The sequence below is a fragment of the Pyrgilauda ruficollis genome, unplaced genomic scaffold (assembly GCF_017590135.1).
Source record: "Pyrgilauda ruficollis isolate IOZ18807 unplaced genomic scaffold, ASM1759013v1 scaffold145, whole genome shotgun sequence".
Taxonomy (NCBI): Eukaryota; Metazoa; Chordata; class Aves; order Passeriformes; family Passeridae; genus Pyrgilauda; species Pyrgilauda ruficollis.
Genome location: NW_024513099.1, coordinates 1,023,328 through 1,041,856, shown reverse-complemented (window position 1 = coordinate 1,041,856; position 18,529 = coordinate 1,023,328). Strand labels below are relative to the sequence as shown.

Here is an 18,529-nt window from a genome sequence, read left to right as displayed (position 1 = left end):
TGGGTTGTCATTTTCCCTCTGTTTATGCTGTGTCATTGGTGTAGGTTAGAAGATTGGCTGCCAGAGTCATTTAGCTGAGGTAACTCTATGGGTGTTACCTTCCTAGGCAGGTCTACTTCTTAGCATTTTTGCAGCTTTCCTTTTTCTTTCTTTCTTTCTTTCTTTTTTTTTTTTTTTTTTTTTTTTTTTTTTTTTTTTTTTAAAACAAAAAAAATTTTTTTTTTTTTTTTTTTTTTTTTCAAATAAAAATTAAACAAAACAAAAAACAATCCCCAAAACAAGAAGGGGTGATTTTCAGGTTAAAGCAATCTGTTACTGCTGTTCAGTCATCAGTCTTCACAGGAAGAGAATCTGAGGTCCCAGGAGCAAGGGATTGAGAAGAAATCCATATAGAGGGTTCCTCGCCTCTCGTTACTTTCTCCCATTGGTTAAGATTGTCCCTGGAGATGCAAAAAATTGAAGGTAAGACACTTTTCATAAGTTGACTGGGATTTTTTTCTTCCTCACAATAATGTCTGTTGTACTATACTTTGAGATTTATATTTATGTAAATATATTTATATTAGTACCTGTATGTCATCAAGCTTTTATCATCTACACATTAGTTCAGCCTTCAGCTTCAGCTATTCCATTTTGTAATTCTGTATCACTCATATCCATGTCAACTCTATCCTAGCCTACAGAACCTTCCTTTCCCAAGGCAAGCCCTGAATTAGAAGCTACCACCTGCTTATGTGACAAATTTATAGTCCTCATGGCTGTGGGAAAACCCAGCTGTGACTGAAGAGACAAGACTGCAGAGACTCTGAAAGAGCACTCTGGAGCACAGGAGCAGATTAAGCTTTCTGAAACTCCTGCAAAAGGGCTGCCTGACAGTATATAAAATGTTGCATGCCAGGATCATAGTATCAATTTTCAACTACTATTGTGGTAATCATATTGTCAGTCTACTACATTTAAAGGGTACCCTTTCCTTGAGTCTTTTAGCACCTCACAGCCTGGCCAGTCCGTAAGTTCAAAAATCTGTTCATAAGCCATAAAATGATGAGAAATCAAGCTCAATCAAGGTAATGTTCTAATGATCTGAAGGGGGTACAAACCCATAGTCTTACTTGCTGTGCATTGGTACCACTCTAGTGATTGGGAAGTCTGTGTTGATGGTAGGTATTGGAACCAATGGCCAAATCTCAGTATTCAGTCTTTAAACACAGAAAGAGAGCAAACCCAACTGCTTCATCTTCATCCTGTCAGATCCCTAGTTACTAAAGCAAAGGCTCTTAAATGCCTTTGGTAAACAAACAGAATGGCAACAGTATTAAAAGTTCTCCCATGGTATGTCATACCATGGTATTACATCAGAATTTACGCAGCAGAGATCTGATTTTTATGTCACAGCCTTGTCAAAACATTTGTCAAACCAGCAAATATTGATCTGAAAGCACAGCCTACAGGTAAGAAGAGAAAACATCGCATTTTCTGGGGGTGGTGGAAGGCAGGATCTGATGAATTCTACCAAAGAAGGCTGGTGCCTTCTAGGGTAACACCTACACCATTTTCTGCAGGAAAATGCTCTGCCAGTGCTTCAGGACAGCTGGAAGTTATGAAGCCAGCATTAATATGGCATTGAGCCTCAGCTAATACAACCAGGCACTAAGGATCAGAAAAAATGAAGCATCACTCTTTCTGTCTCCTTCCTGGACCTGGGAAAGTAATGAGAATTTCAGCCAAAATATTTTTAAATTATAAATTTCATCAAAAACTGAGAGACCCAAAAGCACAAGGGAAATAATTTAAAATTATTTGGTCTGAAATAATGGAAAAAAAATAAATCACTTCATCCTCCAAATAAATACACTACCATATATTTATAATTTGGTAGACCCAGTGAGTATATGGGCTAATGTAACACAGGTGGGCTAACAGTCTTGATCTGCACAGGATGACAAGAAAGCATTTAAAAATGTGGAATAAATTATCAGACAATAAAACCTTCTAGACTGTTAGCTGCTATTTTACTTTATGGAAAACCAGTGTTGGATTTTTTTTTTTTTTTGTAAGGTGTAGATAATATGATTCATTTGCCTTTGAGCTCCCAAAGCCCTGGCTCCTAATGTCTGGAATAAATGCGCAGAGGTTCCATAAAAACCTTGATGCTGACATGCTGCCTTGGGTGCTTTTGCTGCTATTATTTGCAGCTGGTGAGTGAGTTTCAAAGAACTCAAGGACACAGCAGCTCAAGTACTGTGCTCAAGAATGAGCCCTGCTGGTGAAGAGGTGGTATCAAAATTGTTTCAGTCAGCAGCTAAGGAAACACCAAACAAAAATGAGGCTGTATGCCTCTGATCACACCAAGTAACAGTTACCCATCAAAAATAAAGGAAAAACAAAAGTGTAGTGCAAAACCAGCACTTTACATTCTCTTGTTTGTTCATGTTCATCTACTTTCCTTAAAGCACAGACGCTAAACAAAATTCCAGCTGTAGCCCCATTAATGTAATAACTGGAGAGGTATAGTCTCTAATTCTCCTGAATAGTCCTCCCATATCCATCTAAGGGTTGCATGGCCATGCCCAGCAGAGGTAGCTTAGAGCCAGCTGAGCTGACTATTTAATGATGGCTCCTAGATACTCACTGTTTTCATAAGGTAGTCCTCTGTATCACTGACACAGACCTACGTATTCTTCTCACAGCTACATGAAAGAGTGTTTGTGTGTGAATGAAATTGTTTTGCTAACAACTGCATTAATTTCAAGGCATTTGTCTCTTACTTAACAGAAATAATTTAGTCCACAAGATCCACAAGAGAAGATCATACAGGACAAAGAAAAAGTTCAATGTAAGACGGAATTTAGGGACCACAACAAACCAAAAAAATATGAGAGAGTACTATTAAGAGCATAGAAAAACAGACCTTTAACCACTCGATATGACTAGAAATTGCTGGCATATTATGAAACAACTGAGGTTTTCTAGAAAATATGGATTAACCTGAAACTGGAACATTTTCATGAAGCATACACTGGTTTCAGCAAAATTTTGTCAGGAAAGATATATTACATATATATATATATATATATATATATATATATATATGTGATATAAGATATATAAGATATATATTTATATATATAAGGCCTAGGATATAATTACTGGACAGAACTACCTACAAAGCAATCCACCATCATTCAAGTAGAGAAGCAGTCAACAGGTAAAGGACTCTTGCCTCTTTTCCAGAACAACCCAAGCTCCATACCCACTGTGTTACAGGATAAAGTTACATCTGCTTCTCCCATACCCCAGTGTTAACTACTCCTATGCTCTCAACTACTGAGTATTTTCTGGATATTTCTTTTTCTGGTTTTTAACAGAATTTATCTGATATGAAATAAAACCACGTGCTAAATACACATTTTTTAAGTAAAGAGAATACTAGCTAAATTTTTGTTGTAGGAACCACATTGAAGTAAAAAGGACACAGAGGGAAATTATACTAGGCCAACGCAAACAGGGATGCACAAACACTGAACTGTTTCTCTCTAAATGCTTTTGGCATCTAACACATTTTAATCAGCTGTGTCTGTAGATCTACAGTGGACAGTCCCAGACAGTAGTTATCACCTCTGTGTTTCTGAATAGATTAATGTGAGATGTGTATCCCTGTTGATGTTCATGCAAATTCTGAAATTAAAAATCTGTATTTCCAGACAAACTTGCAAAGCACTCTTGCTTTTTCCTTGACCAAGATATCAGCTATGCACTCACCTGCATGCTCGGAGTAGTGGCCCAGTTGGAGGAAATATTTGTGCAAGAGTGGTGTAACATGGGATAGCTACAGCATTGTAGAACCCAATCTATGAAAAACAAGAATGAGAAAAAATAGTTTAATTGTTGCCAAACTACAATACTGGAAGCTAACAGCTCAAAGCTCTTTACTTAATTACTACTTGTATTAGTTATTCACACTTCTGCATCTCCCTTTAACATCCAGATGCTTTAAAATAAGCAACAACCATGAAATCTTTGGTAATTACAAGCTGCTTACATGCCTTTCTTTCGTGACTTATATGGCTGCTTAAAATAAGGTTTTCTACAGAACCTTTTATTATTCAATTGATTAATTTCTTTTGTTCAGGATATGTCTACCTGTTTGGTGTCAGTAGCAGTGGGAAGTAGGTGGAGATGTTAGAGACATTTCTGCAAACATTATTCATGTGATGATTTTATTTTTTAAAAAAGAAAGGTTGTGCAGCATTCACAAAATATGGTCAGATTATGGATTGTTCTGATGTCCTCTAGGGTATGCATTGCATAGCTCAATGTACTTAAAATGCTGGGGGCTTTACACGTTTGTGGATCGTGTGCAGTGTGATCAATGAGTGGTTTGCAGTTGCTTCTCATGTACACAGTTGAATAATACATTTTTACCATTATCTTATTTAGGGAAAACCAAATGAGCGCATTTTTAATGATACCTGACTCACAGAGGCTTAGGGGCCTGTGACAGCTATGATGTCACAGCTGAATTGTCATGACATGATGAAATTTTTAGAAAATGCTACTTAATATATTATCAAGGATGACAGATTACATTCAGATTCATTATAACATCCCTCACTTATCCCAGACTCTTATGATAGTTACAATAGTGTACTATGATCCCTTCCTTTGGGCAGAATTTTTAAATGCCTTTTAGTGAAATACTATGTACTGTACCACAACTAAAGCATTTGATAATATCTCTTTTTTTAATAGTCCAAACTTTGATCCTTATTCAGAAATTGAAGAACAGTTCTTGTTTTCATCAACACAAAGATTCATCCCATACTGCTATGTAACCAAGTATTCTGTGTACTTTAAATTAAAATAAGATACATTTCCTGGGCTGTGAACCCAGATGAAGTACTTACAGAGATGAAGTACTTACAGTGCAACCAACATAAAGAAACTGCAGCTGTTTAGAGGGCAAGGCTACATACAGATGGGATGTCTGCTCATCCACACTATCTAATATAGTGCCTCATTTTCTGTCCATTTGTTTTGTATTTTTTTTATCTTCTTGTTTGCTAGTTTTTAAGGGGAACTATTTTATTTCAATGGAAAAAGATTACTGTGTAATTGTTAAAAACTAAAATAGGACATTAGAACCAGTCACCCTATAGACCTTCGGGCTCAATGAAAATCACAGAATCAAAGAATATGATGAGTTGAAGGGACCTCAAGGACCATCAAGTCCAACTGTGCCTAGGCCCATCCCCAAGAGTTACACCATAAGCATTGTCCAAATACTTCTTGAACTCTGTTAGGCTGGTGCTGTAACCACTTCCCTGGGGAGTGTGTTCCAGTGCCCAATCTCCCTCTGGGTATAGAACCTTTTCCTAATATCCAACCTAAACCTCCCTGCCACAAATTCAGGCCACTCCTTCGTGTCCTGTCACTGGCCACTGCAGAGAAAAGATCAGTGTCAGACCATCCTCTCCCCCTTCTCCTCATGAGGAAGCTGTAACTGCAGTGAGGTCTCCCTTCAGTCTCCTCTTCTCCAGGCTGAACAGACCAAGTGATCTCATCTGCCTCTCATGGGGCTTCCCCTCAAGCCCTTCACCATCATTCTTACCCTCCTTTGGACACTACCTAAGGGCTGAAACAACCACTTACTAACATGACACTTGTAAAAATTCAAGGTGATTGTGGTCTTAGCTAGAGCTACAAGTACAAAGAAAGAAAAAAGTGATGACAGCAAAGAACACATTGTCATTTAATCAAAATTTGAAAACAAATTTTCCACTACTGCTTTAAAAAATAACATCAAGTTCAGCAGTCTGAATAACCCAGTTTCAAAAGCAATATTCATTAATATATGAAATGGTTTTTTTTTTCCATACATGTTTTATGTATAAACAAGTACCATTTTACTGAAAGAGTTCATACCTGACCCTGAGGGACTTCATCTTTCTTATCTCTGTCCATCATAGGAATAGGTTGAATACCTGTTTTCTTCATTTCATCGCCCTGGAGAAAAATAGAGAGAGAGAGAGAGATTACGAAAACAAAAACAAGACTGTTGAGACCTGAATTAATTTCCATCTTCTATTCTATGTCAATCTAACAATCCAGAATTTAAAATAATGTGTGGTATCACTCTGAGGCAATCTCAGAAAAATGCACAAGGAGAGGCTCATTTTGTACATTACAGCAGATGCTGTAAGTCAATGCACACACAATTTCCTTGTTTCCAAGTGTCCCTCCATAATAAAAAGCAACTGGAAGACTAAACCCAAAGAAATCATTCTATTCTGCTCTTTCTGCTCAGTTAGTCTCATGTTTCAAAATACCTGTTTAAAGCAAGCAGCAGAACACAACACACCCATCCAAGGAAAAGCTAAGTAAACCGGATGAATTTACAGTGTACCCTCTTTGTCAAAAATTGTCTTTTCAATATATATCAACATCTACCTTTATAAACTCATCCTTGGATTACTAAAAGATTAACATCTGGACAGGCGCAATTATGTCCATAATTCCATCTTTACTATTTTTGAGTATGAAAAATAATTTTTATCCTGCCTTCTCCACTGAGCTCACAAGATTTGCAAGAAAAGTCTTTTTACTAATAAGCAAAAAATTTGAGTATGTAATCAGTGAGGCATGTCAACATTATACCTCCATTCTACCACTCATAAGAACACTCACTTTCCAGTGCAGGCCTTTCAGAAAGTCAGTGCTGAACTAGACTAGATGTTTGAGCTTACACAGTCAGCATTTTTCAAATATTTTGTTGTAGTCTGAGCTGTTTACAATTAAGAGAACAAGAATATGTGAATATGAAGTACACCCACAAGAAGCACACATCTGGAATTTCATAATGAACATGCAACAGGCAGGGTAACAATTTCCACACTACATGCATGCTACATAAACTCCACGGGCTTGATTTCTATTTTATTCCTGTATAAAACAGAAATAAGCCCACTGAAAACTGCAAGATTCCACAGGGAACATAACAGAAAAGAAAAACACTTTATCATAGACATGTGCAATTGTAGTCCTGAAAATACAATCATATCTCCTAAAGTTGCATAACTCCACTCCATGCAATTTATTTCTTATCCCCAGAGCAGTCACTTCCACTTAAAAATTAAACAATTAGGATATTTACACCTCAGCATATGACATGTGAGAGACTGCATATTTGTTTATGAACATGATTACATTACTACAGCTTAATTCCTTGTTTCAATTCTCAGTACACATTAATTGTAGAATAACTTTCTATGTATTGAAGACCCAGCTCTCTCTGAGACACTGTTGTTGGGCTGGCTCACAAAGAAGACTCAAAATAAATGTAATGTTTTTCATATTTACTTTAGCATTTTCTGTACTCACACCATAGCTCTATAAGTATGTTTCAAGGCAGCTGACCTAGAAGCTGGTTTCATACTTTGCATTTATACAAAAAACTACAGTTAGTGACTTTTTCTATGTTCTGTTGCTTGGTCACTTTATGTTAGGACATACTTCTTACATTATCTTGAACAGAAGGAAAATCGACTGCCTGAAAATCAGATAGCTAACTCAGCTCTTTAAATAACTTCAGAGTAAGCAACGAACACACACATGCACCAGTGAACTCTCTTTACAACAAACACACCAAGATGTTGATTGAAATATACTTATAGTTGGGTTTTTCCTTCCTGGATGCTTCTGTTTATAAGGAGAGCAAACAAAAGAATCACACATACCTCAGCCCAGAACTCTGCATATATATCATTGGCTGTCAGTCTGGTAACTGGCCACAGCTTTGTTACAGAACACAGATCACAAGCTGTCATCATCAGGCCAATCACTCTATCTCTAAAATAGAATAAAACAACATTAAATTATAAGTTTCGTAAAGAATTAATGATTGCTCTGCAAAGTTTTCATTTGCCCTTCCTCAGTTGAATCAGCAGCAATGTATACACACTACGAATTTCCTCCCACCTATTTTTTCTTCCTCATTTGTTTGATTATTTGATAAGGAATGGCACAGACTGCATACTGCATCCCTTGTTGTATTCCCTACATTGTTTGCAACCAGAGTTCATTGACCATTCTCTACACAATCACATCCATAGGCAAGGGCACAGGATGCCTGCCTGTTAAAACACTCACATGCCCCTCTATAATTCTCTGAATATACAGTACCAGTCTGTAAAAAGAAAGATGACATATCTTATTGCTGCATTTCCTTGTTCTTTAAAAAGAGAGGGAAAAAAGCTTCTAAAAAAGAGGAAAGACTACTTCTGAGTCTGTCTCAAGGCGCTGTCATTGGTTTGTTGGAATGAATTCAAACTTGGACATCAGATGAATCCAATGCGTAACACTGTGCTATATGCTGACAAACCTGTTCACAGAGTAACTGAACATCGGGAGTATTAAAATAATTACTAAAATAAGGCACACACACAAAGAAATCCAATTGAACCAATTTTATAGCATAAATCTATGTTTTGTGAATCTAAGTTTTATAAAGAAAACTGGCAATTTAATTTAAATTCACTTGTTTTCACCCAATGGAGAAATTAAGATGGCCCTTAAGGACACCTGCATCTTTGTTAATAATGCATTTTCCATGTGAAAAAGCATAGATCTTGCTAACCTGCATGCCAGTGTGATGGCAGTCATTAAAACTGTACCAACAGACAAATATATCAGAGAAAATACACAAATACGCAGTATAATCAACTAATAAATGCAAAGTGCACTTCCCCTAAGTTGAGGAAGTCATCAGCCATTTAAGGGTCAATGCAAATATAAAGCAATGGCAATTACTGTTACTTATGTGTAATTTTACACACTGCTGGTCTTAGAGATCACATATGTAAGAAAATTACCATTCAGAGGTAATTTTTTTTTTTTTAAATAAAGTTTCTCTTTCTAGCCTAATGACATAGGGATCTACTACTGGTTTGCTGCTTTACCTGTGTGTTTGGTTCTTAAGGTTTAATGCTCCTGTCTGATGCAGCTCTTCAAGTTGTTTTCTGTTTCCAAAATACAGGGCAAGGTCTGTGGCAATGATGGCTTTCCGGATGATCTCAAGTACTTGTTCATATTCGCTGGAGCTCAGATTGGAGAAGACATTGTGCCCTTCCAGCTATGAAAAAGTAAAAAACCAATAAAAAGCACAAGCTCTAATTCTGAGATTATTTCAGTCTTTACTTCACCAGACAGGTTACGACAGTTTTACAGCCCAATAACAAGTTTTGTTGCAAATTCAAATGTTAGTAGCCTGAAATTCCCATTTTTATTCTTCCTTTGTAAACACTGTCATAAAATAAAAAACCTATGACTAAGCCACCAATTTGTTTTAGGGACTGCTCCTTCTGCAGCCTCAAGGCATTACTAGAGAAAAATTACAGAAATCTTTTTCTTTGATTTAAAATCACTGTAGACACAACACTTCCAGACGGTGTTAACTTGGAAATGTGTGATTCAGTTCTGATCCAGAGTCTGCACAGTCAAGTTGATAAACTGAGTACCTGATTCACTTAAGCATAGTTTTGATACTCCGTAAATATACAGCATGGATAAAGAAACACTGAAGTTAAAAATACAAAATCATTTTGTTTTCCTAATGTTCCAAATTAAATGCGCCTTAAATCGCTGCATTTACTGACATAATTTTCTATACAAAAATAAAGTTAATTATTTTAAAGTATATCAACATTTAGAGGGAAAAGCTGCTTTGTTCAACCTTAAGTTGAATGACTCATAAAGATAATGGTTTCAGCTACGGAGGCTCTGGTAACACACCACTGCCATCACTTTTCAATCTCCAAAAGGTATTACTGCGCATTTAACTGACAATATGCACCCACTGTGATGACTTATGAAGCTACTTTCCACATTTTGGAAAGTCAAGACTATCTACTGTCTCTAAGATTTTGAAAACAAGTTGTCAAAAGTCTTCCTAATGTTGAGAGGAAGCAGACAAAAAGAAAAGAATGAACTAGCCATGTCAAGGTGTGCACATTCAGAAAAAGAAAATATCATTAAAATATATCAAATGCAGAGGTGTTTTGACATTTAATTGGCATTTGGGCTGAAGCTCAAAAAGTTTCCCTGACTTTCGTCAAGCATTTACCTAATTTGCTCAAAATAAATCCTCTGCAGTACAAATAGGCTTGGTTTCTCTCACCATCCGGAACATAAACATCAATTTCCAGGACTTTTACTTTTTACTACAGACAAGTAGATTTATTGTGAATAATGAATAGAAAATACAATCTATCTATGTCTCAATGCTCCTTTGACAGATTTCTAAGTCACAGAACATTATGTTTAAAAAAATTCAAAACATTTCAAACCATCATCAGCACTTTGGGAGCAAAAAATTACTACTGTTAGTTCTCACAGTTTAGGGTTTTGGGGACCTTCTACTCTCCAGCCTTGCTGTCTAATTCCTGGGACCAGGCTATTTGTCCTAATATTTAAATTATTCTGGATTCTACTCTTGGGCTTTAGAAGCTGCACTCTTAGAAAGACCACTGTGACAACTTCTATTCAGATTACTTGAAAAGAACTGATTCTGTAAACTGCTGATAGAAGCTGACTGTTATGAGTTTGTGCCACTTAGGCTTTTGAGTAGTACATATAAAGTACAACTCCGAAGATTTTGTTCTTTGCCTGCTGAGCTAAAGCTAGTGAATTGAATGCTGTGTCCTAAGTATGGTGTACACTCAAACTGCAGGTGGATGAGCAAAGCAGCTTTAAAGTTTCAAGCAGTTAAAAGTACTGCAGGTTACTAATTAAAATTAAAACTCAGATAAATCCTAAAGAGCTTGGTGAGTTGGTTTGGCTTTTATTTCCATCAGTCCATGAATTCAATAAGACTTTTTATTCAAACAAAATCTAGCAAGTCCAAAAGGCTGCTCCAGCCCGCCTTTGCTGCTGATTATCACCCATGGGTGCTTTCAGCAGCTGGTGTCTTGAATCCACTCTACAGCCCTGGCCACTTATCCCTGTTTCCTCACTCACATTGACAGCAAATGTAGGAGGTGCTGGGGAAGCAAAAGGGTTCCCTGCCTTCATGGCAAATGGGATTTTCATTGATTACAGCATTTCTGCCAGAAAAAATGCAAAATGGTTGGGACAATGAAGTGTTAATGACTGAGGAACATGCTCACTCTGCACATATTCACACAAAGAATGAACACTAAACATCTAATGCCATACCACCACTGAAGGATTCAATTACACCCTCCTACATGAAGGAGCATTCAGAGATAAAGCTTCCACTCTGTGATTAAATGCATATGATACCTAAAACCATAATCACAAGATGTGATTCTGAATACAAGACAGAATATGTATTTTTCCTAAAAGGTGATTATGTATTTAAGAAAATAAATATCATCTTCCCCTGAAAAACCAGAAAGAAAGAAAGATTAACAATGAATCAGTGGTACAGTAGCAAGGTTATGCTATAATTTGAGTGTGCACGGAAAACTGAAACTAGTGAGCACAAGTATGTTATGGACTAGGAGTGGTTTCACAGGTAAGAGTTCTCAATCCTCAAGAATTATAAAAATTTCACTCATGAGAAAATGTGTGTGTGTCACTAGCACACCTGTATTTTCCCAAAAAGTGTCTGCATATTTTTCTGTAGTTATTTGTCTTCATTAAACATAAAGACACATGACTTCATATTAGGAATTCTCTTTCACAGAATATTACCTTACTCAGACTTCTTAAATATCAAATTGCCGAGTAACAAATAAGCACAGAATAACATAACAAAATAAGTTTACAATTTTCATGCTTGAAAAATTAACATCTCCCCTTTCATGCCACACATTCAATGTTCACAGAATTTATTACAGCAGGTTTTCAAGTTTTTCATACAAAGTTTTACTAGTACTTGAGTTTTTATTCAAAGCTTCAGGATAGTTGAAAATTTTGTTTAAATACATTATGACAAAAATATATATATGTATCTGAGAAAATTATTTTTAATTTTCAAAGTTCCTATTCCACATGTTCATGGGAAATGCCTCCAGAGAATCAGAAGCAAAAAGCTTCAAAGGCAGGCCATAAGTAAAGACCTTAAAATACACAAGATTTTTATAAGTTCAAGATTTTGAGAAGGCTGTATTTTGCACTATTGTTGAATCCTTGGGTTGCTAGCTGTGAAACCTGGCTTGCTGTAATAAATCTTCTACTCATCTAAATGAGTACTATAATAGAGAAATTAATTATATAATTTCTAAGCATGCTTCAGAAAATCTATTTGGCAATGATATGACTCCTTTTTCCACCACTGAACACTAATGCACAGAACATACAATTTCAATAATCCTACCTGCAGGATGGACACAGTCTGCGAGAAGTGGTGCTGTTCCATCGTTGATGTGGAATAGAGAGCAGCTAAGGGGTGATCAAATTTCTGAAGATAGCTGTTGCTGTAACCTCTGTGATCCAGGTCATGACACAAGCATGCAACTAAAAGACCCTTTCTCTACAAAAAAATTGACACAAGCATGAAAATCAAGATGCATTTCCTGCCCCTTGATGTCACTCTCTACCCAAAATACTGTAGAAGTTGCAGTACACTAACACTGCCTTCAAACAGCACACATAGAAATATCCTTAAAAATGAGAGAAACATGACAGTAAGGACATGCTGAATTAAAATTCTTGGTCCAATTGTAATTATATTATGCATTTAAAAATCATTGTTAAACAGTAACATAGTATTGGACTGTGCTTCAGAAGAAATCTGCATTTTAAACAGTCTGGTTATCCACTGAATCCTTACCATGTTTATTAAAACAATAAAAAGCACAGTTATTGAGGGAGAAGAAACATACAAAATGTATGATCTGCTGGTCAAGATAGGTTCACTGAAGTTCAATGCCAGATCTGCTCTGCAACACTCCTAGAAATGTTAACCAAACCTCCTAGTGGGGTTTTTTCCTAGGAAGTCACTAACATGAGTCATGGACAATGCTGGACAATGCAATCATAAACAAGTAAAGACAGTAAGTAGGTTTTTTACATAACTAATCCTTAATATCCTGAAGAAATGGTGTCCCTGAAATCTCTTTTTCAAAAGGTTTTCAGCTTATGTGTTTGGAAAAAAAATTAATTAATGTTTATGACTGTCACTGTTGGCATGAAGTATCACAAAAATTTCGTCAGAGACACAATATCTTTGTCTTATAATTGGTTCTGATGAGTGTTCAGTAAACAAGGATAAATTGATTAGCCATCAACAACATCCAGTCTGGATACTATACTAAGAGACTCATGAGTCTGTGGAAAAATACCAATTATGCAATTAGAAATACTATCACAAATACACCATGTGCAGAAATAAGGCTGTAGCAAAGCTAGCTGTATTTCTGATTTTGAGACATTCACTTCTGTTTTGAATGATATCTTTTCAGTACTGCATCTTGTGAAGTGTATTTTTAAAAAGCATATAAAAACCCTCAGGTGATGCAGCAGCACATGTCCTCAACAGAGGAGGAAATCTTAGGATTTCCTCTATCACTTGAAGTCATGCAGTAACAGCTTGTCCCAGTCTCCATGTCTCAGGAAGTCATTCTTGTCTCAGTCCTTCAGGATTATACAATGCCTAATAACAGTGCTCTTGTCCTTGTAACTATTTTGGTACCTGCTTGGATCCCAAATCTTTAACCACTGTATTTTTCTCTATTTTTCTCTAGATCAGTGTCTTCTTTACAGTGTTTTATCTTCCCATCTCTAAATCTACTGAGGTTCCTGTCAGCATCCCTCACCTGAGGTCAGCCCATCCCTAGAACCCCGAACTTTCTTTCAGCAGTTTCCTGTATTCTTGTTGGATTCATCTCCAGTATCAAGAAAAAAGACTGCTGAAAGGAGCAGGAACATAGACTGGGGATAAGACACTCAATCAGATGAAGGCTGGCTGGAGTTTGCAGGGAAAAAAAGACTGTTTCTATCTCTCTTAACAGTGGTCTCTTTTGCTCTCCCTTTCTTTCTTACTCTCCACCTCCAAAGAGATGGGGCCTACTCCTTGGTTAGTACTGAATGTTATCAGAGCTTTAAAAATTCTCTGAGGCTGTTTTTTCCAAATTTTTTTTTTTTTTTTTTTTTTTTTTTTTTTTTTTTTTTGTTAAATAATACTGATTCTTTTTTTCAGGCTTGTATAGCTTGGCCAAATTTCAGCATATGCCTGGCATATGCCACTTTTGCATTTCAGTGTCAATTTTCAATTCTATGCTTTACAGCAGGATAATCTATACCTTAGCAAATGAAAGTTCACCAAGTTTCATTTTATGCTTATACATTGAACAAAACTTTGATTTCTACTAGCATGTCTCTTTTAAAGAGCCAAAAAATTGTGCCTGGAATTTCCCCAAATGAATCACCTTAAGGAAGTTAACAGAGCCTGGAAAATTACAGCCCATATGGATAATATTTTGCAGAGTTATACACAACTGACAACAAGTTCTCCCAGTCAGAATTTTCATGTAACATTAATTAGAGACAGTACTCCCTGCTGTACCATAATTCAGAAGAATAACAAGTGAAAGTTTTCCATATTGTGTATTAACATTCTAAGCCTTCCATTTTACTTGTTATCTTTTCCACTTAGTGATCAGTTTAGCATTTGGTTCTTCTGCTTTACTCACATATGTCAGCCAGCTCTGCAACTCTTGTCCTCCTATTTAGGATATCTCCCAGACCTCACAGGATTCAAGATCCAGGGTGCTTCCCTCCCTCACAGAGGGACAGATCTGACAGTTAGTGAAATAATTAAAGACTGTGGTTGTAAGGGGGCAGGGAGAACTCCAAAACTTAGACAAGGATTTATAGCAAATCAACCACGGCTTTTTAAGGGGAGTCCTGAAAAACATGATTAGGATTAGGAATCTGAGTAATCCTCCTTCCTCAAACTCTTTACTGACATCCATTCCTCCATGCAGGCCTTTACATACACTCTGCCCAAGCTGACAAAAATACCTCTAGCACAGAAAATGTACTTGAACAACAAGTACAGCTCTGACAGCTCTGATGAGGTGTGGTAACTGATACCATTATGTCACCTACCTCTAGATCAGTGAAAAGTCCCTGGTTGTTCTGCAGTATGGCATACATGCAATGTGCAACAGTAACTGCATGCTTCCAGTTGTGGTAGGGCACACGGCGATAGTTCTTCTTTACAGACATAGTAAATCGGCAGAGCTTTTCAAGTTCAAAGCTAGGAAGAAAATAATTTGGTCAGAGACAAGAAATAGGAACAGGAAAAACAACCAAGAGAGGAGAAAAGATGGTCTTTGATTTACCCTCCTTGCTAGGACTGACTCTCACTGTGGATGACTTATTTAATGACATGAAGAGTCACTCAAGTTTGGCAAGGACAGAGGAGTGTGGATGCCTGACAATGCTCTTGGTTTAATCTGTTAAATTCGGGAACATAAGTCATGCTACCCAGCTCAGTCAGTACAATTGCATGACCTTCCCTGCTGCCAGGAACTTGAATTGATTTCTTTCAATTGCTTATTCAACTTGAAATATAGTACAACTCTGCATCTAATGAACAATTTGAAAACATGATTTGTGATCAAAACAGAAAATTCGGGGCTTTTAAAGCAAAGGACCCAGAAGAGATAAACCTGGTTAAATAGACGTGCTCCATATTGACATTGTGAGAAGCAGAAGGTTTTTTTTTTTTCCAATATTTGTAGATTTTTTTCTTTCAGTTTAGACTCACAGAACAGAAATTTACATCTCATGGTTTCTTCACTTCTCAACAAAGAATATTTTGTTAAGTCCTAAATCAATTACTTTTTCCCTCATTAAAAGGCAGTTTTCCTTTATTCCATTTTTTCCCCTGTTGCTGCGATTTGACTTTCTTTTTAAGTTCCATGTTTTAATAATTTCTTGGGTATATCAGGAAAGTGGTACTAATGTTCTAGTTTTGCAGTACTTGTGGGGTGAGAAAAAAACCTCTCTGACCTATGTATAAAAATATAGACACATTTACTCTGTGGAAACAGGCAGAAATGTGTATTTCTACAGTTGTGTGCTGCTCAGCGTAATTATTATTTTCAGCCTTAATCTGACATAAGGAAAAACAGAGGCATACTGTCTTTCAAAAAACTTTAGGCTTTTCCTTTTAATTCTAGGAAGTCAGAAAGAAATAGAACTCTATTGTTCAAAGTAGTACATCATAATTCAGAATATCACAATAGTCACTTTCACCTACATCCAAATCTCAGTTCAATGGTTATTACACAATGGCACAATTATAGACAAAGGAAAAATTATTATCTGTGCTGCCTCAACATAGAATATTACTACTTCATCCACTGCTGTATTTTGTACTTGATTAAGCAGTAAAATATTATTTCTTCAGAAGAGAAAATGTAGTGAGTATGACAGACTTTTCTCTGAAATCCTCCCTGGACAGGAAAATTATACATTACGTAGGTAACTACTTTAAGGCATAACTTTATTCCTCAATATATTAAAATCAAATTTAAGTCCTAAAAGTTTTGGCTTTGTTTCAAAGGTTTGAGAAGTTTTGTTCTTTCAGAAATTAAATACAGGTCCTGTTCCAACAATCTCCTTTTGAAATATTTTCCTCACTTTTGTTTCCCTAATTTTGTATGTGAAAGTTGAGATTCATTTGATAAACACCAAGTAGGTATCAATTCTTTCTCATCAAAGTTACACATTGAAAGGAAGAGACCGGGAGTCAGAGAGAGAAGAGAACAGAACCTGACTGAAAATACAAACCCAAACTCTGCATCCACAGCTATTCAGTCTGGAATGGAAACAAGCTAACTGCACTAAGCAGTACAGTACTGTGTTCAGAAGAGTCACCCACTTCGCAGCATCGAGAAAGACTGAAAGATCCTCTGTTTTGACTGCACACTTTGAGGACATCCATTCAGTTAGCAAAATAAAATTAAATGCCAGCAAACATTTCCCAAGTGTTGCTCCCTTTTGTAGGGACATATTTCCCCTTTCAATTAACCATCTGTAAGTTTTCCATAATTTGGAGCAGCTCCTTTATTTTAGCAATGGGCCATACTTACCTTACTGATCTTAGTAATAATAAGGAACACTGAGAGAAATGACAGCAAATGAAGCATTTAATTTGAAAACAATTCACTTCCATAATTAATGCAACACTATGCAAATAACTGATTAATTTAGCAAGATAAGGTCTGATCTTGGTTTACTTTTACCACATACATGATTAATTTCAGCAAGTATACATCTGAAAAACCAGTTTTCATGCTCCTTCAGTCTTTTTTGGGAAAAGTAGTTTTTTGCTGCCTTTTCCATCTTCTGTCTGAAAGGCAAATTCATCTCAGAACCAAAAAATTTTTCTGTCAATTGGAAGGTCAACTGTTAGGATGATATAATGAGTACTTTACCCTCACTGTTCCCAGATTTTATTAACTAAGGACCAAGAAGGTGGGACAAGAAATCCAAAGTGTTTATTACAGTCTTGTACAGACCAAACATAGTAAATAAACATCAAAGAAAACAGACCTTGAATTCGGAAGTAATTATCTCAAAAATTAGAAATAAATAAGCACAGACTTAATAACTAAAGAAATAATATACTTCATACCAGGCTGTCCCACAGGACTGGTGAACCATATAGACAAAAATAGCAGGCCAAACATCTTCATATGGACTGATATCAAAATGGTATCTAGAGAAGAAAGTTTCAGTTTAGAAAAGACAAATACCTTTTCATTGTTACTAAAAACAAGTGAAAATGACTAGGAAATGTATATCCTGCAAGATTCACTTCTTTCTGAATACACACAGAATACAGGTTATATTTTTCAAGTTACGTATTCCTGCTAAGGTCAATGGAACTATGCTTATAGTTTCATACAATAATTTAGTAATTTATATTGGAAAATATTATATTGGAATATAATATTTTCCAATATTATATTGGAAAAGACTCTTATGATCGAGTTCAACAGCTAGCTTTTGGCTTGGTTTACATAATAGAAACATCTATCTTTATCTAAGGATCCACAGATTAGGTAATAGACAAAAAAAAATCTCAGGAACAATGAGAGATTTACAGGCACTTCTAAAATATTCAGGACTTTCTTCCCAGGAATAGTAAAGATGGTGTCTCTAATAATGTATTTACTGGCCTTTTTTCCCAATAATTTTTGTCATAAATTGCATGAGACTTACTCTAATTTTGATAGAGGAAAAAATCAGTTTTTACTGGCTAATAGAAATCAAGCCAAAACTTCAAAAATTTAACATTTAATACCATATCTTTAATGTTTCATTACCTGAAGACTTCTCCCCTCCCCTGATAACAATACTGAGGCCTAATTTTAGGGACCCAGGACAGAAAAATTGTTTTTTCTTTAAATTATTAATTAACCATTTCCCTGCACTTTCTGTGCTGCAAGTCCTATATTTTTTTCTCCATGGAACCTTAACTGCTTGCCACACTGAACAGCACAGCAGTTTGTGAGAGGAATGAAGGTAGCTGAATTGCTTGGAAAATGGT

General features: G+C 36.1%; 1 protein-coding gene across 1 annotated transcript in view; it reads right to left on the bottom strand.

Annotated features, from left to right (window-relative positions):
- Positions 1 to 214: 214 nt before the first annotated feature.
- The window catches only part of PDE10A (phosphodiesterase 10A), a 168,609-nt gene continuing 150,294 nt past the window's right edge, over positions 215 to 18,529 (bottom strand). The window contains exons 15-22 of the mRNA XM_041460579.1: positions 17,612 to 17,695; positions 15,073 to 15,223; positions 12,338 to 12,493; positions 8,958 to 9,130; positions 7,737 to 7,848; positions 5,926 to 6,006; positions 3,763 to 3,851; positions 215 to 440 (exon numbers count right to left, since the gene is read on the bottom strand). Coding sequence (XP_041316513.1) covers positions 323 to 440; positions 3,763 to 3,851; positions 5,926 to 6,006; positions 7,737 to 7,848; positions 8,958 to 9,130; positions 12,338 to 12,493; positions 15,073 to 15,223; positions 17,612 to 17,695 — 964 coding nt within the window. The 3' untranslated portion in view covers positions 215 to 322. The remainder of the gene's footprint in view (positions 441 to 3,762; positions 3,852 to 5,925; positions 6,007 to 7,736; positions 7,849 to 8,957; positions 9,131 to 12,337; positions 12,494 to 15,072; positions 15,224 to 17,611; positions 17,696 to 18,529) is intronic.